This window comes from Conger conger, chromosome 1 (assembly GCF_963514075.1).
Source record: "Conger conger chromosome 1, fConCon1.1, whole genome shotgun sequence".
Lineage (NCBI taxonomy): Eukaryota > Metazoa > Chordata > Actinopteri > Anguilliformes > Congridae > Conger > Conger conger.
The window spans coordinates 64,129,871-64,155,549 of record NC_083760.1 but is presented as its reverse complement, the minus strand read 5'-3'; the positions used below and the strand labels follow the sequence as shown (position 1 = coordinate 64,155,549).

Genomic DNA, 25,679 nt, shown 5'->3' with positions numbered 1-25,679 from the left:
TAGACTGAACCTCTTCCACTCAGGGTCACTTTGTGGTGCATCAGGAAAAAAAGAGTCCCATTATCTCGATGGTGACCCGAGGTTACATGCTAATGCCTTATTAATACTCTAAAGGACTGAATGATAAAGGACTGAATTGTTTTGTTGTGTATAGCTTGTTTTGTTATACATCTGGAATAAATTAGCCTGTTGTCACTGCTGGACATTCAACCAGTAGACACGATCCAGTTTATGCTGAATATACCGATATTTGATAACAAATATAATATAATAAATATTACAAAATACCCATCGGATTAAACCAAAAAAATTGTTCTGCGGCGGCCTCCCTGTCATGTTTCCATCCCCGTGTGTCAGCATGAGTCCAAAGAACCTGACACTTCACTTGTAACCTTAGATCAATGTATAGACTATCTCCGCTTTCTTCCATATATCTTCCTGCTGACTTTGTTGTGAGACTGAAAGGTAGCACAGACAGACTCAGAAAAAAGATTGAGGTAAGCCCTCTATCACATTTAATTATACAATGGGTGAGGATACACATTGCATGTACAGCAGGCTTCATTTAGAGCATTTCTAGTGTGATTGGGAGGAGGCTTCATTTGGAACGTATAGGGGGTGCTGGTTTTGGCTAGTTTGGCCGTGTGCTTTTGGGGTCAGGAATGTGTCCTGTCCACTTGAGCCGTGTCAAATGATCTGGAGTTAATAATGCATGACATCCCATACTCGCAGGTCATATTCTCTGTGGAACAACACCTTCCTTCAAAGTCTTGTGTGTGTTTATGTGTGTGTGTGTGTGTGTGGGTGTGTCAACATATTCACTGTGAAAGGCCAGTGAAGGGCCAGTTCACTGTACATGATCATGATTTGTGTCTGGTTTGAACTGTTATTGAAAATGTCTAAGTGTATTTGAAAAATGAAACTCGAGAGAGGTTTAGTTGAAACACAAAAAGCACAACATGTCAATAGCTATTAAGCTGTCAGTGGCTATCAACTCAGGGCTTATTTAGTTAAACTAATACCTTCCCTGGGATTCATCTCATCATAGCGCCATATTAGGTGTCTTATGTTTAGTTTATATGAAGAGCATGTGACAGTCTCAGCAAGACAATCTCAGACTCCAATGGTTTAGGTGAATGTGTTGCCATTTAATTACTGGCTACTACTAACAGTTAACATTTCTGTAATGTTAAATATCCCAAATGACAGCTTTAGCACCCAGTTCCAGTATGAAGCAGATTAATGTTGAATGGTAGGGACTGCGCTAGAGGTCAGCCACTTTTGCATGAATTCTTTTGTTAAAAAAATAATAAAAGAATTACTGTACTAGTAAAACTATACAGCTGTAGCAAGCAATTATAGGGGCCAAGTCCAAACAAAATGGCCAAATGAGCAGAGTGCCTGTGGCTAAAAGCAATGCATACATTTTTATAATACTGTATAAACAATGCAGTATATTTTCTCAAATGTGAAAACAAGCCAAACTTCCCAGGACATGACAACATTAACATTCTTTAGCTGTACTCAGAGTTGGGACCTGGGTACCAGTGACTACACTACTGTACCATAAAAAGGTATTTATGTTCTATCCAGGTCAAAAGAGTGTGGAGGAACTGATGCCTAAGCATAAACCTATGAAATGTGTGACATTTGGGCAGTCCTGTGTGCACTGAAGATGTTTACTATGCATACACATCCCTGCTGGTTTTAGAAGCCCTGGGAAACTGCTCTGAGAAATGCCATTTCAAATATATTTATAGGTTTTGTGGACTTTGTGTACCGGAAATATTACTGGCTGCAGTGGCCAAAGTTTACTTACAAATACTGCAAATGAACCACGAAATGGAATGACATCAGGATTTCTGATATTACCCTCATGGTTGAATGCTTTAACCTAACGGCTCTGTGAAAGTTGGTGTTCTGCCCAGGCGTATAGGTGCTTGCACATTAGTGTTTTTCATCACACAGATTGTACAAAGCCACTACCCTATGAGCCAATCAGTGAGCCGACCAGTCTCAGACAGGATTTCGGCTGCGAATTACTGGAATTTGTTATTATAGCCAGGCCATTTCTCTGCAGACTGAGGGCCTGTGGCCTTACTATGATGGATTTTACAGAGGATAAACATGGACATGGCTTTGTGTGACAGTGTGATTTATAATACAGAAGCATTCAAGCATATATACTGTGTGCGTGTGCGTGTGTGTGAGCGTGTGTGTGTGTGTGTGTGTGTGTGCTCATGCATTCGTGAAGGACATTATGTTGTAAATGTGAGATAGCTATGAGACCCACATTGTTGCAGCTGTCACTCTATTGTTGATAAAGGTAGCTGAGCTCCATCTCTTGTCTTCATTCCTATGGAAACGCCCAAAGCAGCCAAGGTCAGCGGTGAAGCAGAATGGGCTGTCTGTGATACCGGATGCATTATGAAATGGCTGCTGCCATCGCACTGCTTAGCCGCCTCTGACACAAACCCCAAACATTCGCCCACCCTGGGCTGCTGGGCCAGATAAGCCTCTCTCACATTCTTTCAGTCCAAACATCACTCCAGTCAATAGTGCTCGGCAAACGGAGCGCGATCCACAGCTATGCACACTGCATGTACAATGCATCTTCGGTGTCTGTATCTGTTTATATTGAGCTGGAAGAAACAGGGTCTCCCCAACCCCAACACACAATCTAGGTAACGGTTAGCCTGTACCGAGGCTAGGCCTTGCCAAACCTTTTGAAGATAACTCCAGCACTGATTTACATATTTTGATGCTTGTGTAAATAATATGTCCTGTGTTTTCTTCAATGCAATGACATTTTTCTCACTCAAACATGTATATTTATATGTATTTGCATGTACTGTATGTGAATGCATATTTACTGTGAATTTATATATGGTATAACAGATTTATCATATTCACTATTTCATTTTAAAGTTAAATTATTCCACATAAAAAAGCAGACATTGTACCCTCACATTGAATACTATAAAATGGTTGATTTATTTTGTTGGGAGTTTTTCGGATGTTGTTGACACTACTCAGTTTTGTGTAGGATTAATACCTGCTCCGTGGTCCTCGGTTTCATATTTCACTTAAATGCTGCTGCGCTGCAAATCAATGGCTTTCTAAAAGGCACAGTTCTGTACGTCGGCCAGACAGCATACGCATGGTTGCAACGATGCTGCACAGGCAGCCTGTATCAGCTTCCTTGAAACTCCACAGACCAGTCCATCTCTGTTCCGGGGGCCGCACAGGGTGTCGTCTCTATTGCCTGCCTCCAGGACCGCCGGACAGAAGGTGCCGCGCGTCGTACCCCCTATCAAAAACGTGTCAGCGAGCCTAAAAAAGCACCTGTCCCTTTTTGTCTTGCCCGTCGGTGGGGATTGCAGTGCATCTTTCTGAGAAGCTCCTCCTTTCCCCCTTCTGATTTAGTACAGCCTGCCCATTTCAGCTGGTAGGACAGAGAGATGTTTTGAGTGCATTTGCAGGGAGTGATTGGCCTGAATGCATTTCATCAACACTTGAGGGGCACAGGTGAGCTGTTTCCTGCAAACAGTCGCTGTGTTAAGGTAAGCCGAGGCATTTGCTTTGATTTGCTCCTCTCTCTCTTTCTCCCTCTCACCCTGTCTCCTTCTCTCTCTCCTTCTCTCTGTCTCTCTCTCGGGGCAGGGCGATGAACGCTTCGCTGAGCAGCAGTAGTCCCTTGACAGCTGCAAACACACGCACACGCACGCACGCACACACGGACACACACACCTCGTACGCGGTGCGAAACGCGCCGATGTCGGCGTGCCGGTTGCGCGAAGGCTTTCGCTGCGGTAGTGTTTGTGATGACATGCTACCCACACGCAGGCAGGCCTGGCAGTGACGGGGTGGGCTCGGGGATACAAGACGTGGAGCGCAGAAAGCTTTATCTGTCCTTTACCTAATTAAGATCTAGTGGTAGTTTGAGTGAGCTTCCCTGTCCCTGTCCTCCATCTCGATGCCCTGCTCCTTCCATTCTGCGGAGCGGCTGGCAGCGGTTAGCTGCGCGCCTGCGAGCGAGTGCTAGGCAGAGTGGCAGCGTTTGGCTCTGGTATTGTCCCGCTAAGGACGCAGAGTGATTTCGCCGTATGCTTGGCTTCCTGCCCCGCGGGGAAACGAGGGGCGACGGAGATGTGGCGGGCCCGCTTTCCCATCTGCGCGAGCCGATCACGTGTCACCGGGTCCAACTGGCCCCGGGGTCCGTCCCTCTGCTTACAGTCGCTGCAGGCAGGGCCCTACGTGGAGCGGGGGGTGGGGGGGCCCCCACACAGCATGACAGGGAGTCGCGACTCGGGAGGGGAGAGTTGGCAGGGGACTGCTGTTACGTCAGAGGGGTAAGGTGTAGACTGAAGGAAAAGCGGGCTTTGGGGGGGGGTCTGGTCAGCCTCGAACGTGCTGGCGCATTTTGGAGGGGTCTGGAGGGGTCTGCGATGCGCCACGTGCCTGTTTGTGTTTCTGTTTACGGGGCGAAACACGAGCGTTCTGTGGAATTCGCCAGAGAGGGCTCTCGAAACGCTGTAGCTGCCAAGCGCAAGGCTGTGCCGGTAAAAGAGCACTCGAGCGGAAGAACGAGAGTTACGCTCGGACACTCCGAGCAAGCACTTCATTAACTGGAGCTGCTGATGGGGGGAAGGAACATAAGGACGGGACGCATTAATTATTTACTTCATCTCTCCTGCAGTGCAGGGGGGGTGCTGGCTTATTTGTCATGGTCACAGGTTCTCAATGTTTTCACAATTGAAAAGGTTACTAAACCGGTAGGTTACTGGCCTTCACAATGCAAGCTCCAGCTACATCACTCAAGAAACCTCCTGTTGAAACCAATCTATTCACTCCGTCACCACTCTCCCCATTGTACACAGTGTGCAGAACATTTGCTTGTTGCTTAAACAGGCTGCAGCTCACTGTGGGATCAGTGCCAACTGTGACACGCAAATGGACCTGAGTACAAATTACAGAAGTAATGGGTGCTAAAGACTGTACATCTTCCATGCCTTCGTTGTCCAAAGTTAGGTTTTCTCAGCTATTGCTAAAAATGAACACTGCTACTGTCACAGTTAATCTACAAAAATCTGATACTTTCTACTCCCAAAGGAGATTGTATGCAAATGGTGTAAAGAACTTCAGTATGCTACAATATAGGCCTGCTGCAACTAATGAAACACAAAATATGATTGTAAAACTCTCCCCTGATTTCTGTAATATTGACACTGGAGTGTACAGTATTGTATAAGAGTAATTACTACCCTGTTGTGCCTTAGTGATTCATTACTCTTAAAATGAATAACAAATTAGATGTTTTGGGCCCCTGGCTGTCACACAAATCTGTTTGGAGCCACTATCAAGCACTTTAATATTGATATACAAATATTAATAAATATATCAATAAATGTGATAATCCCAAGTTGTACATCTTCCCTCCCCTTGAGATTTCAGGTTGGTACTGTAGATGTATGTTAAGTGGATTTCCACCAGTGGTCTGCACTCTGGCCTTGATTTCTCAGAAGACTGACCCCATCTCTAAATCACCTCTAAATTCCTGTTCCCTCTTCCCTTAGCACTTGTAGGAGGCCGAGTGTTTCAGAGCATTTTCTACTACCATTAAAGGGCAATTTGTGATTGTTGGTTGGGCAGATACAGAATACATTGTATATTATTGATCCCAGAGTGAAATTCAGTATTCGGCTTGTTAGCTATCAGTAATAACGAAGATGCTGTGAGACCATTTGACGTTATACCACTCTGCACCAAACTAATATTAAAACTGAGTTTTGTTTTACTGTTAGGGTTTAGGATATTTGGTTAATGTTTCCATTGCAATAAAATAGCATATTTTGATATTTTATTCATGCTTTTAAACTGTTGTGTAGGCGGAATAATGACCTCAGGTCTTGGCACTACGCAGTTCGAATGCCCTTTGCAGAATGCCCTTCTGAGCCTTGGGCTATGTACTACCTCCTCATCGGACATTCAAACTGCATAATGCCCAGCTCTTCAGTTATTATGTACTGCAAATTGCACCCACAGCAGTGAGGGTTACACCATATTGGCATATTGACATAATTTGCAGAACTTCTCATGTCTGGTATATTTTCATGTTATACACGTCGTAGTCACTTTATTAAGTACGCCTATGTAGTACCTATTTTCGGCATGGTGTTTGACACATTCCTTTGGAGGTTGAGCATGTGTTTTTGCCCACAGAACTTTCGCTCACCGGATATTTTTTTTTATTGTACCATTCTCAGTAAACTCTGGACACTGTTGTACATGAATATCTCAGAAGTGCAGCTGTATCTAAAATGCTGGAACCACCATGTCTGGCACCAATAACCATACCACGTTCTGAGTCGCTCGGATCATGCATCTTGCCCATTCTAATGTTTGATCGAATAACATCTAAACATCTTCACCATTTCTGCATGCTTTATTATATATAGTTGCAGCCACCGGATTTGCTGATTGGAGGAGGAGGCTATATGCGTTAAGGAGCAGGTGTAACGAATACAGTGGCCCATGAGTATTTTTACGCAGGTATATGTAGGTCTAAATGGTAGCTTGCATGTGAGTGAAATTGCCAGAGGACTAAGGACTGTTATAAAGTCTGCCAACAGACATGACGGTAGGGAGGTAGTAGAAACTGTGGACAATGCAAAAATGAATACGGCTGCGGCAGAACAGATATAGTCCACCTGGGACCACAGTACCCCCACTGTGACTCGTGGATGAGTTAGAAAGTCTGACTGCTGCAGGAATGAAAGACCTGTGGTAGCATTCCGTGGCAGTCCTCCATGGAATCAGTCCATTACTAAAGGTGCTCTGCTGTTGTTCAAGGGATGTGGACCATTGTCCAAGACGGCCAGGATTTGAATCTAATGTTTTTAGGATTGGAGTCAGTTTACCATGGCATAGAAAAAAATACCCATGCATTTTAATGTAGGTTTTTGGGATAGGGGATGGGATTGTTCCATAGTTTAAAAACCAATGTAAGTTATGATATTGAATAAATATTGCATTATCAGTGGGGTTACTTTTCCATAAGGGGGGGGGGGGGGGTGCGGGGTCACTTTTCTATTTCACACCAGCGTCCTCCTCTCTGCCACCACCTCTAGAGAATCAAGGCCAATGCAGAGCCAGTGCCAGAGCCAGATCAGAGCCAACCTCCTTCATCACTTTATTAAAACTTTGTGGCACCTTGTGTTTGAATGCCACTGCAGTAGCATACATTGGCATCGCACCTGCCACAACTGACTAACAAGGTTTCTGAATATGCCGGAGGACCGCAGCTTCATCAGGATGAGAGTCAACTCTAGTCAATTCTTGTACAAGACCAGACCTCTGTGTTCCCTTTTTCTTGTCCAGATGTAAGCCTATATACTTTTATGACTGTATCCACCTTGGATGGATACAGCAGTCAGTGGGGCCTTGGTGTGCCTATAGTTCACTGCCATCTCTTTGGCTCTATGGATATTGGGCTGTATGAGGTTCAGCTGGCACCACTCAACAGTCATCAAGTCATCGATCAGGCCTCTACATTTTGTTTACTTGAATTATAGGGTTTGGACCCAGTTAATACAATGACGGTGATGACAATGACAGCTGAACCTTTTGAGGAATGTGTGTATTGCGTATTTCATAAGATTTGAAATTCAATTTGCATTTATTATGTTTATAGAGAGCAATTGTAATAATGTTGGAATTGAGATATCTCTGACAAAATTTATTCCTGATCTACTTGAACAAAACTGGCTCTAAGGGACATTTCAATCATGAAGGGACACTTCAATCAATACCTTCACACATGCTATTTATTGATAAACTGCACTTAAATCCTCCGTTCTTCATTAGATAGATTTCCATAAGAACATATGGATATCACGGATATAATCATCTTCATTTTTGGGTGGTGCTTTCACAGAATGTCGACTGTTTGTATCGCACTACCCTGCTTCTTGCTGTAATGCTTTTATGGATGGTGTCCTGAACCCTGTTTCCCTGAAATCAAGACGCATTGCTATGTGAAGATGCGCTCAGTGGAATTTGTGTTGGAGTGATTTATCTGAATGTCCAATAATACTCCAGAGGAAGGGCGGCAGTGGGGAAGCCTGCCAATTCAGTCATTAATGCATTACCTCTCTTCCCTACACAATACCAGTGCCAAGTATTCTCCTCTAATCACGCGGCGGGAGTCGCGAGGTGACCGTGAGTTCACCCACCAGCAGTGTAATTTATGTGCCGTGGCAGGTATGAGTGGCTGCTGGAAGGGGCTTCACATAATGTTTTAGCTTAATGATTACTTGATATTGGATATCCTTGAGCTTTCCTCAGGTGACTTTCTTGGGTAGATCCTTTTAGTTTTCCGGCTAATGTGTTCCCCTGTTAAATGCCAAACTTCTTCTTCTTGTGCTCTTCTTGGCTACTAGGGACCATATTTAGCTGGTCATAAGCTGGTATAGTTGGGTATGAGCTGGTCAAACAGCTAGTGCTGGTAGCTTGTCTGAGCTGGTAGCTGGTAGCTGGTCTGAACTGTTCAACCAGCAACTAGCTGTTTCAAAAACTTGAGCTTTTCTTTTCAGCAAGGTAACCTCAGTGCATTTTGCCCTGAGCTTTGAGTAAGCATACTAGCCTACTTTGTTATGATTCTTACATACACTGTTTTCATCAGTCAGTGAGTTAGTACAAGAAAAACATTGTTCATGTGTCATAAAGAAGCAGCCCAGGCCCAGATGTGCCTGTGGTCAGAGCAGGCTTTTGCTATTTTAAGGGAAACAGGAGGACGGAGACCAGTAGCCTAGTTTAAATGGTTTATTGACTTGGGGGAAATCAATATTGACTGCACTGACATAGTTGACATGTAACATTTTATGGATAAGGTATGTTAAGTTAGGTAATACATGGTTTAATGGAGTATATAGCTTGCTGAATGATGGTTCAATCCACTGTAAACATAATTATTATATTTATGTCAAAAGTCTTGTAAGTCTTGCATCTTGCGTTCGGACCGAGTAACTATAGTTATTTTGCTAGCAAACAGTGACTTCTTGCTTTGGCTTGTTGTTCAATCAGAATTACAGATGATACAATTCCTGAGACTTGCCATTTATCTTCAACTAACATATGTTCCAAAAAGGAATGTATTTCTATATTTAACATTTTGTTCATGTTTCCTTTGAGAGGCAGACATGTCAACAGAAGGTTACCAAGTTTGATGATGAGTATTGACCTGTGTTGGCATAAAACTATGTTTGTTGTGCCTTCTGTTGGGCTCTGGCTGCTAGAGTGCAGGAGTGACAAAGCCTTGTTGCAGTCTGCTGTTGGCAGCCTAATATTTTCCTGTTCCATTACATTAGTTTTCTCATGTTGTTTCCTCTGTCTTCTCCACTCTTTAATTAAAACAAAATCTGGGCCATCTCTCTTATTTGGGTGGTTCATTCCTCACTTGATGCTAATTATGCAAGATGCTGAGCCTCCTCTTCTGAATTGAAATTGGATATCTGAGCAGTGATTGAGGAAAAGGCCATGTTTTACAGTGGAACTCAGTTAATTAGTCAAAATGATGTGCATTCACTGGCATGTTTGCTTAATGCTCATACAGTGGTGATCATACATTCTTATATAGGCCAGTCGTGATATTTCTAAAGGGAAGCAAAAAAAGCACTTTTGGCATCCTGCTTATTTGAAAATACTTTACCTTTATTATCAAGAAGAGAACCTCTGCATTTGACAGTGCATAGAGGAGTAAATGCCTCCACTACATACATCAATTTTATTGTCATCATCATTAAATGCAAATTGTGTATTTTATTGTCAGAAAGATGTCTTGCAGCAATAGTTATTATTTTGTTCTCAATTATTCAGTGTCATTTTTCTTTATGAAGCAATGAAATGGCATGCTGATCAATTCTGAGTATTTAAGTAACCCAAAGAAGATTGTGCCTTTTCCCTAACAAAGCCTTCAGGCTACAATTAGCTACGTTAATGTACATTGCTCAAACAGCATAATCTTCTTGTTTTAATTTCACTGAGCATCCTTTCATGAATCTCTGGAAAGACACAATACGCCTGTTATTTAATTAAGCTGTGTTGTCAATTAGATTCAGGCTTACAAAGAATTGTAAGCAAGAATGCATACAGTACATTCCAATGTCAATAGCCTCAGTCCTAAATATTCATTGCATTTCAATTGCATTAAGCAAACCTGCTCTCATTTTATGTTCATATTTTCATACGTTTCTATTTCCCAGCATGTCCATTAATAAGAAGTGGATTTTAGCTAGTTATTAGGTTTGCTTGTGTGTTGTTCTGTCATTTTTTGATAGGTGGTTCTGTCTGCTCTTTGACATTTAGCAGTTAGGTGTAATGGCGAAGGCTGTGGCTTCTAAGCGGAGGGTTTTCAGTTAAACTGCTATTCCTATATCCCTGAGAATATACTTTCTTTGAAATTCTGAAATACAGTCGCTGAATAGCTACAGTATCCTTGAACTCTCATGGATAAAATGGCAATAACGTAGATAATCCTGGCAATGGATGAATGGATAGAATAATATGTAAAATTTAAGATATGTATAATGCTTAAGATAAGGGTGTATTAATGTGACAGGCATAGCCTGAGGCCTGTAGTTGAATTAGTTCAGTGGTTAGAAATCAGTGATACTTATAATTATGACCTAAGGTCTATTAAAGACTCAACATGGAACATAAATGCTGCAGAATTTGCATCACTGAACTGATATGGGTTATACAGTATGTATCAAAGAACCGCCAGACTTATTCAGTAATGCACACAAGCCAAATATGATGCTCCATCTCACACGTGCAGGCAAAATAATATAAAAAAGCTAGTTTTATGTGGGTTCATTGTGACAGTGCTGAGGAAAGTGAAAACAGACAGTTTAATCTATAGTTACAGAGCTACGATGAAATGAGCTGTTGTCACCTAGAGCAATCTTACAGTATATTGATTGGAATCTTCTTCCACCTACTCCTGGATTGTGCTTGGCTTGCTCTGCACCAAAATAGTTTTTTCAACATAATCAACGCTTCAAGGAGGTGGTCGAGGAGGTGTCAGAGAAGTATTTCTGTTGGTGGCACCTCCAGTTAGTTGACAGCAAGTCTTCATTCTTTTATTGGCTGACATTTTATATTGCGGTGTCATTAATAAACGACAGCACAGTGACACAAATGAAAAGTGCTTTATTGTGATACATACTCAGTGAGCGTTTCATAAGTCAGGTGTAAGTAGTGTCTGGTCCTGGATAGTGTAAAACCTTAAGGGGAAGCGTCGTTCTAGTCGAGTAAAAATGTTTGATATGCCCAACCAAAAGCTTTCCTTGGGTTTACATTTCTCATCAGGGCACCATTGGTGCTTTTGAATAATGAAGATGCTTTAAATAACAGATACTTTGAATAACAAAAATGCTTTTGAATAATGTAGGTACTTTTGAATTATTCTGCACACAAAGGAGATGTGGCCACATCCTCTCCAAGAAAGATATTGTATTTCACCCTCAGTTGGAATCGATTGAAGGAATGATTAAACAAAGATGAGACAAAATTATTTTCTGTAATTAACACTTCAGTCGTCTGAACTTACAGTAGCCTATTCAGCTTTGCCAAAATGTAATCTTGCATTTAGTTGGCACAGCTGTAGTTTGAAGTTGATTGAAAAATAGCAGGGCTTTTTTGTGCTGTGTGAATCTTTTAGCATCCCTTTGTAATGCCAGTGTGTGCATTAATCTTAAATCTGTTTGAAATGTCTGTCACAAGAACAGACATTTTTCTTCAACTATGAAAGACTATTCATACTGCATATCTGCTTAAATCTGTAATGTTACTGCCCCCTGAAATCTTGTTTTACCCTTGAATTATTCATTTGCATAAAATTGCCAATTTATCAGATTAGCTAGGGCTTGTTTGTTTAGTCCTTTGGCAAAATACACAGCGGCGTGGGTGTATTTCAGTGTCAGTGATTGATGACAGTCTAATTTACTGCAAGTATTGTGAAAAGAAATATGGGATATACTTGGCCTTCCACGGTATGTATTATATACTGGGATTCCTCTGTTTATGAAATGGTTTAATTCTTGCAATATGTTACATAAAGTTGTTGGTTTCCACATCCGACTGTATAAAAATAAATAAATTGCAGTCCGTAAGCATTTGGACATTGGTATAATTTTGGTTCTCTTGGCTCTGTACTCCAGCACATTGGATTTTAAATGAAACAATCCATATGAGGTTAAAGTGTCTGCTTTAATTTGAGAGTATTTGCATCCATATCAGGTGATCCATGTAGGAATTACATCCATTTATGTCCATTGTCCCCTCATTTTATGACACCAAAAGTAATTGGATTGTTGCCCCTTCTGATTAGTCAAGTGTGTTCAAGCACTGCCTTAGTTAAGGTTTAAGAAAGCTTTCATTCTAGGCTTTGATTGCCTTTGGAGTCCATTATTGGTGATTGTCGACATACCCCTGCAGAAACTATCCCTCGTTGCCTGAGAATAATTATGATGATAATGATAATGATGATGTTGGTGATGCTATTATTATTGTCATTAAAGAATAAAGGAATACTTGTACGTGAATTTATCTTGGAAAAAGAATGTGCTATCCCGTCTATAATATTTTCAAACCGTTCTTTTGCCTCCTTTAGCCATCTCTCCCAAAGATGCAGTCATGCATGTTAGGGTTAATGTAAAGCTGTCACATTACTGTCTGTCTTTGACAGGCGCTGTTCTATATTTTTGAATTCAGCCTGACCTTTTTAACATTCAGAGGGCTGTACAGTGCTCCTTTGCCATGGCGCTGGAGCTGAAAGTGCTGACGCTCTGCTCCCTGAACCAGCTGTCTGTTCTGGCAGAGTTTCATAGATCCTGCAGCCGTACCTGTCAGCTCTTTCACATGAGCGGAACATCACATGAATAAGACATTGTCTGCTATAAACCTCCATTTTCTTCCATCAGAAAATCTCCACAGATAACATAAAAGGACCCACTGGAGTTGTAAATGCCTTGATGGTTTGCGCCTTCTGTGGGGGTACCATCCATACAGATGCCTCATGTATACGCACACTTAGCAGATTAAATGGCATTTGTTTGGTCAGAGTGTGGCTTTTAGACTCGGGGCCACCCAGAGTAGGTTGTGCCAGTCCCATTTTTTTTAGGATAATTCCTATAACACTGCTTTGCAGTTCTCAATCTTAATGCACTTTTTTCAAATTCATAAACATTTCATCATCATCATCATAACACGTTATCATCGTCTTACTTTCTCAGTACAAGATGGGGGCGAAATGATTAGAACCGTTGAGAACCTGTGTTCCCTCCTCTATGTGGCAGATTGATTTTCTCGATACCCCAGTGTCACAGAGAGGAGAGATTACGGCCCTGCTGGGCAAAGGGAGGAGCCACTGGGTTCCAGTGGTGGAAAATGTTAGGCAAATGTTAAGGCACTCTGTCAATTTGCTTAGGTCCATGAGTACCTACCAGTACTGAAGAATATTCCCTGGTACCCTTTCATCCTCATACCATTCAGGAGTACCAAAACCAACATAACCCTCCCCTTCATAAGAAAAGTGCTGTGCAAATAAAGTAAAAATAAAATTTATTATTATCATTACCATTATTATTATCCATCTCAGATTACATGGTACCATGTAAAGATGTGCCTTTGGTAAGCCCCCAGGGTAAAGCCCTGTGCTTTAGAATTGTCATCACATTTAGTCAAATTCTTTCGAGGGAATCAGAATGCCATTTTATGCATGATCCGGTAGATTAGCTTCAGACAACCAGATTATTCTGTCACTATGAATCCCACATCGGATTGAATTAAGAAAGAATGTTAAATACAAGGTCACACATAGTCCCATTCAACCATGATCTCCTGCAGTTCTGAAGGATTAAATCATTGTTTAAAGCTGAATCTATCTCCCGTGGTATCCTATGCTTACCTAAGATGCCTCATGGATAATGGATGGGTATTTTGATGATGGAGGACAGATATGTCGATGAACTATAGGCCTCTAAGAAATAAATGTGGGAATTAGGTTGTAGGACTAGGCTAACATGTGTCAGCTTACCAGCATCAGATAAAATGGTTCTGTCAAGGTCTAGAAAAAAACATTGAGACAAAATGAAAGAATAGACTTACTTGAGTCATGGCAAAGCCTTAAAGTGAAAGTGATCTGACAAAAATCTTGGGTTTGACAAGCCAAGTGTTTTATCATCAGCTATTTGCCATCTATGGAGTGTGTTCTGTGTTAAGTGCAATTTACTCTGCTTAAAGCCTGGCCTAGGTAAATTAAAATATGACTTCTGCATCAAAAACATAGATACATACGTGAAATTCTATCTTGATGGTAACCTCATCAGACACATATGTGTCACCTTTTTACAATATCTGAAGCAGTCACATCCCACAGGCTGAAGTGTAGAACTGGGCAAAAACATGAGTGGAGTCCAGATAATGATGTTTGGGAAGCACCCTTCCCTGGAAATGAAGAACATGACACTCCCCTGTAACATACCTGTCCATTGCTGTAAAGTGACTCAGCCTAGATACTGTGTGTACAGGTAATTTGAATTCCTGCCCCGTGAAGGTGCAGGTATTAGTTTCCACACTGATTGAAAGGGTACTGAATATTTAATCTGGGACAGCTGTGGCTGACAGGACAACATCCCATCTCCTGTTGTGCAGGAATATGCCTCAGCGCCACAGAGTAACCAGTGTTCTTTTCTCCACAGGATTTCATAGTACGGCAGAGATGCCTTCATAAAATCCAATAGTGCGGATGTTTGGTTTATGATTGATTAGAGGCAAAGAGGAAATGCATTTGACCTGCTCAGAGGAACTGGCAGCATAGGAGGAGCACTGCAGGAGAAGTCCCTTATAGATTGCTGAGAGAAGACACGGTCACTCAGATTAGCGTTATCGGCTGAGGGCGCTGACGATGTCCGGAGAAACGGGGCGAGTCACTTAACGCCTTTCACTCTGCCGCCAACAGATATGTGTCACAAAGATGTCCACACGCAACTGCCAGGGAATGGACTCGGTCATCAAGCCCCTGGACACCATCCCTGAGGACAGGAAGGTGAGGGTCCAGCGTACGCAAAGCGGATTCGACCCCTTCGAGAAGCCCGCCAGTCAGGTCAAGAGGGTCCACTCCGAGAACAACGCCTGCATCAACTTCAAAGGCTCGTCCACGGGGAAGGAGTCTCCCAAACTCAGACGCCACTCCAGCCCCAGTTCGGTGAGTTCCAGCACAGGGCACTGCTGCTCTTTAATGTGCCCTCATGCACATCCACGCTGCTCTTGTAGATCTTTGTTTCACACTGCAGAGACCCTTTGTGAGTTCATGAAATGCTGCTTTTATACGTCCTTGTTTGTTCTCTTTGGTATGACAAGAGCTTCGTTGTTCTACGTAATTATGTATTGCCCGCAGTGTTTTTACAACTTGCATTGTAGCACTGATTACAGCTTGATATTATTTGCAGGTATTTGGCTGTTTTGTATCCGTTTTTGTTATTGTTAAGATCATGTCATATTAATCTTATAAGGCTCTCTGGGTAACATAATGTATCTTATTAAATAATGATGATACTTGATTTGATTTATTGACAAAGGCAATACATAAGTATAAAAGAACATACAGTATGTGTCTGCATTGTCACGGATAAAAATGGAAAGTCCAAGACTTATTTCCATCGTTGTCCCTGCTGTACCAAGAGTCCAAGTGGAGACAGGCATCTGTTTAGAGTGCTTTGACCAATTATACAATACGATACGAGTGCAATAATACAATAATACAAGTACAATAGTAATACAATACATCATGATCATCATATTACATCATCGGACACATACATGAAGGTCGCTAAATAACAGTTTCCTGATCCTTTTAAAAACCCCTGCACTTTCTTTTATGGAGAGAGGCAGTTTGTTCCACTCCACAGCACCAGCATAGATAAAAGATACTCCTCCTGTCTTCATCCTGTGCTTGTAGAGGGCTACATTTCCCAGACTAGCTCTAGTGTTGTGTCCATGTGCTATGTTAAAATCATTTGGGGCTCTACTGTTTAGGATCCTGTGGACCATAGTGAGTTGGAGCTGTCTGGCTCTGACATAATAGACAGTATTCTGAATTTTGCGGTATTCGGAGCCCCAAGAATAAAGTACAAAATGGGCAACTGGCCAGAGTCATGAGCATAATGAGTAAAACATTACATTATTGTCTTATGTGTATCATGTTTTAAAGTGGTGCATGCTTTAAAAAATTAGAATTCTATATGATTCTATAATAACTGAAGCAGAAAAACTAATTTGATACCCCTGCAGCCTTATTGCATAAACACTGTTTGGATACATCCCATAGAGAGTGTGTACACCAGATGATGCCTGACTCAGCAACTCTGAGTGAGATTTGCTCATTTGCATTTTTATTTGCAAATTCTGAAGTCTGATGGCTTATGGCGGTCTTGTTTTTAAATCAAGCAACTAATCTTTCACAATTTATAAACAGCTTCCTGTTATTTTATTTGACCGCTGCAGTTCATTTAGGTTTTGACACCAAGGGAAGATGATCTACTGGAAAATAAAAATCGCAATACAAAAGTTGTACAACATATTAACATTTTTAACATTTTTACTGAATATTTAGAAGAGATTTCAGAAAGTACATAAAGCATTAGGGCTGCAGGTGAATGAGACCGTAGTATTGGATTGTAATTTAAAGTTTGGGTTAAGAAGTTGTAGAATATCATTCAATTCACAACATCTTGTACAAAGAATAATAATAATACAAATTCTGACTCTAGTATCAGGTGTCTTAAAAATCGTTGAATTAATATTTGTGACATAAATAACAAGTAGTATATTATTTACACATATTTATGTAGCTGAACTGTTTTTGGCTTGATGTTGTCTCTATAGTTAACCTGATGAGGTTGGGCTTTAGGGCTTTGTAGCCTATATAACATGCTGGCAAACAGTAAAAGAAAGACACAACATCTTGAATTTGGGAAGGCATTCAGAAGTGATCTTGAGGAGTTCATTGAGATGGATGATCTGTTGACACCTCTGTTTCTAGAGTGGGCTTGTTCAGTATTAGGGACCCTCTCTGAATATCGGCCTGCATACAGTATGTCAATAGAGATTCTGCCAACGGATGAATGAGTAAACTGTTGTGCCTAACTAGCCTGCTTCTGGCTGTCTCGTATATCAGCATCGCTTGGAATTGTTTGGACAGATCGTGTTGTACTCTTGGCATAAATTTGGTTGTAGAGGCTAGTTGTGTAAAATCTGTTGGAGGAGAGCATATTTGCTCAGTGATTCACTGCCATGAAAAATGAATGGGAATGGGAGCTACTTAGCATCTCAAAGGGACTGTCGGGCAGCCATGACTCGTGCTCCTCCATTATTGTACACTTTGAAGGGAATCCTGCAGTAATTCTCAAGATCCTTTTCAGGGGCAGGTCTGTCTCGGTTATGAGTGTCTCCCTTTATATGAGAAATCCAGACTTAAATTGAACCTTTTTCTATGGAATATCACATATGTACAGTGGGAATTAAATTATACATATGCACAAAAAATAGTTATTGACATACACTTTATTTTCCAACATGTGTAAAGTAGTGTGTTTTATTAATGATTCAGTGGAATTAACCAAAGTCAAATAAATAAGTCATTTTTCAAATAAAAAGTATGTCCCTAAAACAGGTTTCACAAATATTGGCACCCCTGGTTTAATACTTTTGTAAAGTAGACATGGCCGCAGCAACAGCTTCATGGATGCAAATGAAGCATTACATTTTTATCGAACCAAAAAGTTAACATAATCTGCAAATAATCAATATGCAGCCTTTCATTACTTTTAGAAAAATGATTTGTGTACCAAATGCTACAAAATAAGATGATGTTATCCATCCTCGGCTGGCCTATCGCTTTGGAAAGGCCAAATCTCTCTTTAGTTTCAGCAGTGATGAGTGTAATTAGAAAATATTGTGCATCCGGTGGCCTTTGTGTTTCCTTTTATTTGTGATCTAATTTTTATTAAGATAAACCAAACAATAGATGCACAAACCAGTTGGAGTGTAGAAATAAACATCAAACACAAGACAGGATGACATACAATAAACCATAACAATAAACAAACCAACAAATCCCATTTATTAGGTATCTATTATACTTATTTTTTTGGACTTATTGATCTTCTGCTACTGTCGCCCATCAACAAGGTTTGACATTTTGTGTGTTCAGAGATGCTCTTCTGCATACCACTGTTGTAACGCGTGGTTATTTAAGTCACTGACACCTTCCTAATGAAAAACTGAATCTTATATCTTTTTTTTTTTTTTTACTCTTGATATCTCACCAATGCCTTGCATTATCAGAAAAAATAACCAGGTATTTTGTGTATCGTTGTGCTCTTTAATTGGTTATTTCAGGTGTTCTCAGGCGCTTTTGTGCCTCAGAGCCCTCGTCTAATAGGAGGTACTTAGATAATTTCTTTCCAACCTGCTAAATTCTCTAAAAACATCCAGGACTTCACAAAGTGATAAGTGAGGATCTCCATTATGCTGCCAAAGCCTCCATGGAAGTCCAAAGACGTCCTTGGCCGTGGCCTTGCTTGCGTATGGGCACATTACCTTTTTGTTCAACTTCTCCTTCCATAACAATAATTTTATTGTATAAGTCCACAAGACCTCCTTGCAATTTTTGAGTTCTATGGACAGCTTGTATGTTGCAATATAGAGCTCTTGGGAAAAACTGCAGTGCCGGCCGGATAAGCTTGTTATTATAGTTGCTTTTGAGTCGGGCTGTGGGTGTTTTCTTGGTTCAGAGGATGTGGTTTTGTGGTTGATCTGTGGTTTTGTATGCTTAATGGGAAAGACTAGTGGTGTTTGTCCCTCAGATGAATTGATACCTGATAAAGTTACATATTGGGAGAACCGCTGAACTCTACTAAGGAATAAATACTTGTATCTGAAGTAGCTGCTGGTTTTTGTCTGATTTGTAAAGTCATGCTTAGTAGCCTGTGACATTGACCCTGTATTGCTGGTGTATCAGGGAGGTGATTAGGACAGCATGCAGTGTCATAGGCTGCCGACTAATTGCATTAGGTGAAAGAATGCATGACATAATCTACCCATTGCACACTTTCTTGGGCAGCAGTCAGCCAAGGGCGTTGTACTGTATGCGTTAGTACGTGTATGTCCCCAAAACTCAATGTTTTCCATTTAAAATATGAGCACAGAAACCAACACGAGGGAAGACCTTTTTGTTTACATGTACTATAGCGTTTGCGATTGGATGGGAAAAACTTCAGTGAGACCGCATTAGGGATGAGATCCTTACACCATCGAATATTTGAGAGTGACAAAAATGGTATTACAAATATTTTTTTAAATCAAATAATTGTCAAAACAAATCATAAATAAGATTTTTAAATGGGATAATCTCATATGAGATGCATCATCTTTATTATTATTGTCTTCAATAAAGTGCTGTGCAGTAGATCTGAATTATTCAGTCAGCTATGCCGTTCTTCACTGTTGGTCTGTAGAAATGTCTTTCCAGGCAACTAGATGCAGTTTCTCTTCCTGTATAGTCTCAGGGGGCCTTAGTGATTGCAGATACGTCAAGCATATTAGTGCTTTGAAAGATTGTGGTATACGGTCTTGGGGAAAGACAAGGCATCAGCAGGAAGGAGACATCTGAAGGATTCAAAAGCTGGGAGAAGTCTGTCTTGTCTTTACGAAGGCCCATCTGTCCACATGCAGATGCTTCGGTAAAGGAACCGGATGATTCTTCAAGGACTGGCTCAGATTTCTTTCAGCTGTCTTTGCCCAAAACAACTTAAATTTTTAAGTGAAATGCAGAGAACCTAAAACCTTATACCTTTAACACTTCACCCAAGTAGCTGAAATGAAGCATTAGGTTAAGAGCTAAAATTTCAAACAGTTAATAAACATGATCGTGCTGTTGGACGGCTGAAAAATGCATGAGAGATGCTGCCTTTACTGATGTGGAGGGGCTGTAACACAGAAATATCTACAGGGAGGATGTGCCTTTACTGATGTGAAGGGGCTGTAACACAGAAATATCTACAGGGAGGATGTGCCGTCACTGATGTGAAATTTAGACAATGTCTAAAACAAAAAAACCGAAGCGTCATTCTGTAAAGATCTGAAGAGTTTTGTTGTGCCACATCGATGGTGACACAGAACTCAGAACTATCTCAGGAGAAGGAGCTGAGAGAAGTCTGTGTGAAAACAGAAAGCTTCCCTCCCATTAAAGTGAAGAGAGGAGATCCACAGAATCTACAGAAGGTATTACAAGATGGAGGCAGACCAGGCTGATGAAGGACCATGGGGTTCAAATTACCATGGGCACTACACAAAATCTGTCCTGGAGACCCGGCAATGCCCTGCACCAGTAAAGCATCACAGCTAAATACTATCAAAGAACGGAGTGCTGTTGGAAAGTATGGTGTTTCCTATTTATTTATTTGTTTTGTTTTTAAATCAGCAAGCCAATTGCGATCCAATAAAATTAGGATGAGATAATTATGTAATCAGCTGCTTTAATTGATCTGTCTAGTACTGAATGAGAAAAAAAGTGTGCTCTTCATCCTGGAGTCCCTTGAACCATAGAAATAGACAAAACCTTACCTTTTAAGAATGAGCTAAACACTTGCTCTTAGTTACTTGTATTTCGATAGTTACTACTATGGGAAATACTAAGCCATTGTTTGCCATTGTTTTGCATGAGAAAGCAAAGCATGCTTTTTGAATTGATCCCTTAATGAAAGGCATCAACCGTGTTCTGTGTTTTTGGGCAATGGAGAAAAAAACCATAATCAAGTGCCACTTTTTTTATTAAAACAGATGCAGGTCACAATCTGATTTATTTTCATTTTGTAATACATTTAGTAAATGTAATTTCTATTGATTAGACTTTTATGAGGAAAATGGAATCTCGGCATGGTGCAGTGGTGCTCTGGTAATGGGATAATGGAGGTAGTTTGACATTAAGATTCAAATTTTACATTTCAAAATCATTTTTGTGTATCATTCTGAGCCAGTGGCTAAAAGAGCACAGACTGATGGATTGTAAGCATGTGGGCGCCTATGTTTAATAGCTTTTCCCTCTTACTTCAGATTAATGTAGGACTCTCTCTCTGTATGCAGCATAATAAGCCTCCATGCGTAATTATCACAATTTCTTACCATCAGTTTTTTACGGTTTTGTAGGATAGAAGTGTACTCCATGGTTTCTTTGAGAACTTCCGTACAGCATGACATCATGTCCAGACTAACATCTTTTGAAGTGATACTCTTATGGTATGTAGCGTTTATTTATGAAGCAGCTATAGGGAAAGAGACAGCCACCTCTAGATGTCTGGTATTTTAGTGTTTGTCATTTTAAAGTGGAATACGTGAGTGCTTCTTCTTGATGCATCTTTAATCTCTTCGATCTCTATTGAGTTCAACTTCTTTATCCATCCATTTGAAGAGATTTCCATTACGTACTGCACTCCCTTTCAAGTTAAAAGCATGCACAATTACATCAATCTCATTCAAATTTAAATCCACTTTATTGACAAGACCCACGTACTGTACATTATTGCATTCTCAGTCCTGATGATGACAGTCTTCTTGGAAAAAGTGTACTGTACAAATAAAAAAAGTTAATTTAATAAAAACCAGTTGAGTATTGTTATAGTGCTCTTTAGACTACATTTTCTCCACATACTCTCAGTGAGCACATTATTAGGTATTTATTAGACATATTTTTAGACTTATTGGTCTGCTGCTGTAGCTTCTCAACTTAGAGGTTTTACGAGTTGTGTTCCGAGATGCTCTTCTGCATACCACTGTTGTAATGTGTGCTTATTTGTGTTGCTGTCACCTTCCTGTCAGCTTCTCCTCTGACCACTCTCATTAACAACACGTTTTTGCCTGCAGAACTGCTGCTCACTGGATGTTTTGTGCTTTTCACTCCATTCTCTGCAAGCTCTAGAGACTGTTGTGCATGAAAACCCCAGGAGATCAGCAGTTTCTGAGATATTCAAACCACCCTGTCTGGCACCAACAATCATTCCATGGTCAAAATCACCATGTCTGCATGTTTTTATGCATGTAGTTGCGGCCACATGATTGGCTGATTAAATATATGTATTTACAAGCTGGTGTACAGGTCTACCTAATAAAGTGCTCACTGAGTGTAACTGCTTCATAACACAGCACCGGACATGGGTATTTCTGAAAGCTCACAAAGGCCTGTGACATGTGCTGTCAGTTTTCACTACAAATATGTAAACGTCAACACTGAGCAAAGTGTAACGTGTGTGGCAAGTATGCCTTAATTCTGTGGAAATTACTTAAACAATGATTTACTGTAAAACTGCCCTTTGTGTGAAACAGTACAGGTTCCTGGATATTCCAGCCAGTTGCCCTTGCCCTTCCCAGTTTCTGTGCTTTGGCAATGCGCTTCCCAAATGCTGCTGTAATTCCGTAACTCTAAAATCCCCCAGACCACATTCTCTGGCAGCATGGAAGCAGTTCATCACTTTCAGTAACATTAGTCTTGAGCCAAAAACTGAAACAAAGCCTTCCTTTTTCTCCTCTGTGCCACGGAACTACATCGCAGGATCTGGTGTCACAGAAACGTGGCAGCAGTAGCCCTGCCGTAAGCAGAAACCATGGCCCCATTAGGACGGCTGTCTGGCCTTGCCCTCACACCCAGGGAAAGCTTGTGCTTCACTTTCCAGCCTGGTGTTCAGGCAGCCTTCCCACAATGCACTATTTATCTTCATCTTAATCTCACTGAACTGTTGTGTTCTTTGTTGCAGCCCACGAGCCCCAAGTTTGGGAAAGCAGATTCCTATGAGAAGCTGGAAAAGCTGGGAGAGGGCTCATATGCCACCGTTTACAAAGGGAAAAGCAAGTGAGTTTGCACCCGGATTGCATTGCTTTGAGGAATATCATATTAATATATGGTCAGAAAAAATAACAATTATGATTGTGTGTGATTATGATTAGTTTCAGGCTGAATACTCTCACAGCTTAATCCTTGTGTAGTCATAACATGCTGTATATTCCCCTTGTACTAGGGCTAAGAAATGACCCGCCTTCACTAAACCCTTAAAATCAAGTAGCTTAATTTAATTTAAATTAATTGAATTATATTTTGCATGAAGAAACAACATTTCACTAATCACAATCTTTGTCATCAAATTTCAAGTTGAAAAAATATAATTTAGGGGGTTTTCTCTGCTGTTAAACATAGTGGCGGACACAAGGGTTAAATGCGTGCTTAGTGCGTTCTTGTGATACTCTTATTCCCCCTGTTGGGAAAGCTTGGCCAGTCCTAAACTACCATGCAAGTCAACCGAAAAGCATGCAGGCCGCCAGTGCTTTTCACTCTGCTCTGCCCTCCCCCGTTGTAGCTGTGCAGCCTCTTTATTGGGGCAAGTCCCTTCTCCAGCCTCTGGCATTGAGTACCCTGCTGATAGAGAGCCTGCCTCCTGGGTGATACAGCAGACGGGTATGCTTGTCCCATCGGATGCCCAGCCGCAGTCAGCACTGACTAGGTCAAGATTACGGACCTCGTGGTCATACCAAAGACCAGTACTTTAGCCCTTTAACTGTCCCAAAAGTTTTTAATGAGGTTGCTCCGAAGTCAATACTTTGTCAGCCACTCCATTGTGCAGTATGTGGGAGTGCTTTTTTAATGATATTAAATGGAGTAATTCAATTGGAAAGCAGAAATGGAAGTAGGATAGTAGTCCCACACAATTCATTTGAATACACTTTGCGACAAAAACAATCTGAAGTGTAATGTACGACGGGTTCCATCATGCAGAGCACAACAGATCGTGCTTTTGATAAAATATTTCATTTTCTGAGTGGATTTGTTTTATCCCCCTTAGTCATGCATTTGATTTTATGGAATTGCTTTACCCCATTTGTGTGTGCATGCAAGCTGGAAATTCACACGGCCTTAGGTGGAATTAAAATTATCGATCTCGGTTTTGTACTGTAATTAAGTTACGCTATCAACATTTTTACACAGTGTGAATTCTATCATCTTTGGCCACAATGGATTTTCGGTTAAGGCTAATTTAGTTTTACATATTTTTCTGCATTCTCGCTTCAGTGATCTTCAGTGAATAGCACCTTGTTGAATTGAAAACGTCCAAACTTGGCGCGCTGGTTGACGATGTGTTTTTGCTTGCCTGATGCAGGGTGAATGGCAAGCTGATTGACGATGTGTTTTTGCTTGCGTGATGCAGGGTGAATGGCAAGCTGGTTGCGTTGAAAGTGATCCGCCTGCAGGAGGAAGAAGGTACTCCATTCACAGCCATCAGGGAAGGTGGGTTTCAGCCTGGGAGCGCCGTCTGATTATATCTGCGCCCTGTTGGGTTTTGCTGACTCTTGCATTATGACCTGTATGAATACACTAAATGAACCATCTCTTCCCAAGAGAAAAGCTGTTTAAGCACAAAAGTAACACTGCTATAATCAGCGTATATATGTTTGCAAGTGTCTTTTTTTCCACCCTTTTTGTGACTTTTTTTTCCAAGGAATAGTCAGTTATGCAAGCGTATTTCTTGTACAAACATATTCTTCTATAACATTAAGCAAACTGTTTTTTTAATTAGCAAGCTAACAGAGTAGATTGGTGAGATGTGCTCTACAGTGAATGACGCAGAAAAGGGGCTTATCGGTTCTGCCTCTGTAAATAGTAATTATAGAAGGCCTTCTTGTGTGTATGTGTGTGTGTCCGTGTGTCCGTGTGAGCGTGTGTGTGTGTAATCTGGTTGAGGTGCAGAACCCAGCAGGCTCAATGAGGCCATGTGACTAAGAGGCTGGAATTTGCATTTGAGCAGCAGATAGTATTTCCTCTGTGTTGGTGAATGGTGCTGTAAAATACATTAATAAAGTCAGGATAAAGATAAGGCTCTAGCTCAAGTTACACTCTACTTCTTATTCAGTAGGGCTCAAGTACCTAGGCTTCAAGTAGGAATACACTGTATGGATTATTTTTATATTTTTATCTCAGAACTCAAGAGGGGGAAATCAGACTCTTGTTCTAGAGGCCAAATACAGTTATCCTGCTAATCAATTCAGAATACCGGTAGGCTGACTTGTGCCAAAACAGAAAATCTTCTTTACTGATGATGACCTCACGTTCCTTACTGCATTAGTCTATTGCATCACGTATGTTGCATTACGTTTGTATCCAGAGCAGCGTACAGTAGTGGAGCTAAGAGCAGTCGCTCCATGCAGAAGAATGGACAGAGCGGCTGTGGGTTTCCTCATTCACCGCAGCACATGAAGCCAGTTCTGAGAGGCGTGTTTGCGGTACGCCTCAGAAAGGCTCTCTGGACGAGCATGAGGACTCTTCTCTTTTTGTTTTGTTTTGATGAGAAAATGCTTTTTTGAAGATCAAGTACTGATAGCAGAGAGCGGTCCAACCCAGAGGCTAAATTGCTCCTTGCTTAAATCTGCATATGCTGTTTTTACAGTGGGTCTCTCTGATTAAGTTTCTTACGGTGAGCTGTTGATCCATACATTTTGAGTCCTTTTTGCATTCGCACATGTCGTTGGATAGCCTAGATCAGTGGTGCACAACAAGGGCCGATCCGTTTCAGGAT

The 25,679-nt window shown here is 41.1% G+C and overlaps 1 protein-coding gene across 2 annotated transcripts in view; it reads left to right on the top strand.

Moving 5' to 3' along the window:
* The window catches only part of cdk14 (cyclin dependent kinase 14), a 139,653-nt gene that overhangs the window by 21,084 nt on the left and 92,890 nt on the right, over positions 1-25,679 (top strand). Inside the window, exons 1-4 of one of the 2 annotated variants that reach the window (XM_061215568.1) lie at positions 3,455-3,563; positions 15,023-15,268; positions 22,872-22,966; positions 24,315-24,394. In XM_061215568.1, the coding sequence (XP_061071552.1) occupies positions 15,038-15,268; positions 22,872-22,966; positions 24,315-24,394 (406 nt within the window). In that variant the 5' untranslated portion in view covers positions 3,455-3,563; positions 15,023-15,037. Of the gene's footprint in view, positions 1-3,454; positions 3,564-15,022; positions 15,269-22,871; positions 22,967-24,314; positions 24,395-25,679 lie in introns of those variants that run through there. The other variant, XM_061263847.1, reaches the window with a different exon arrangement.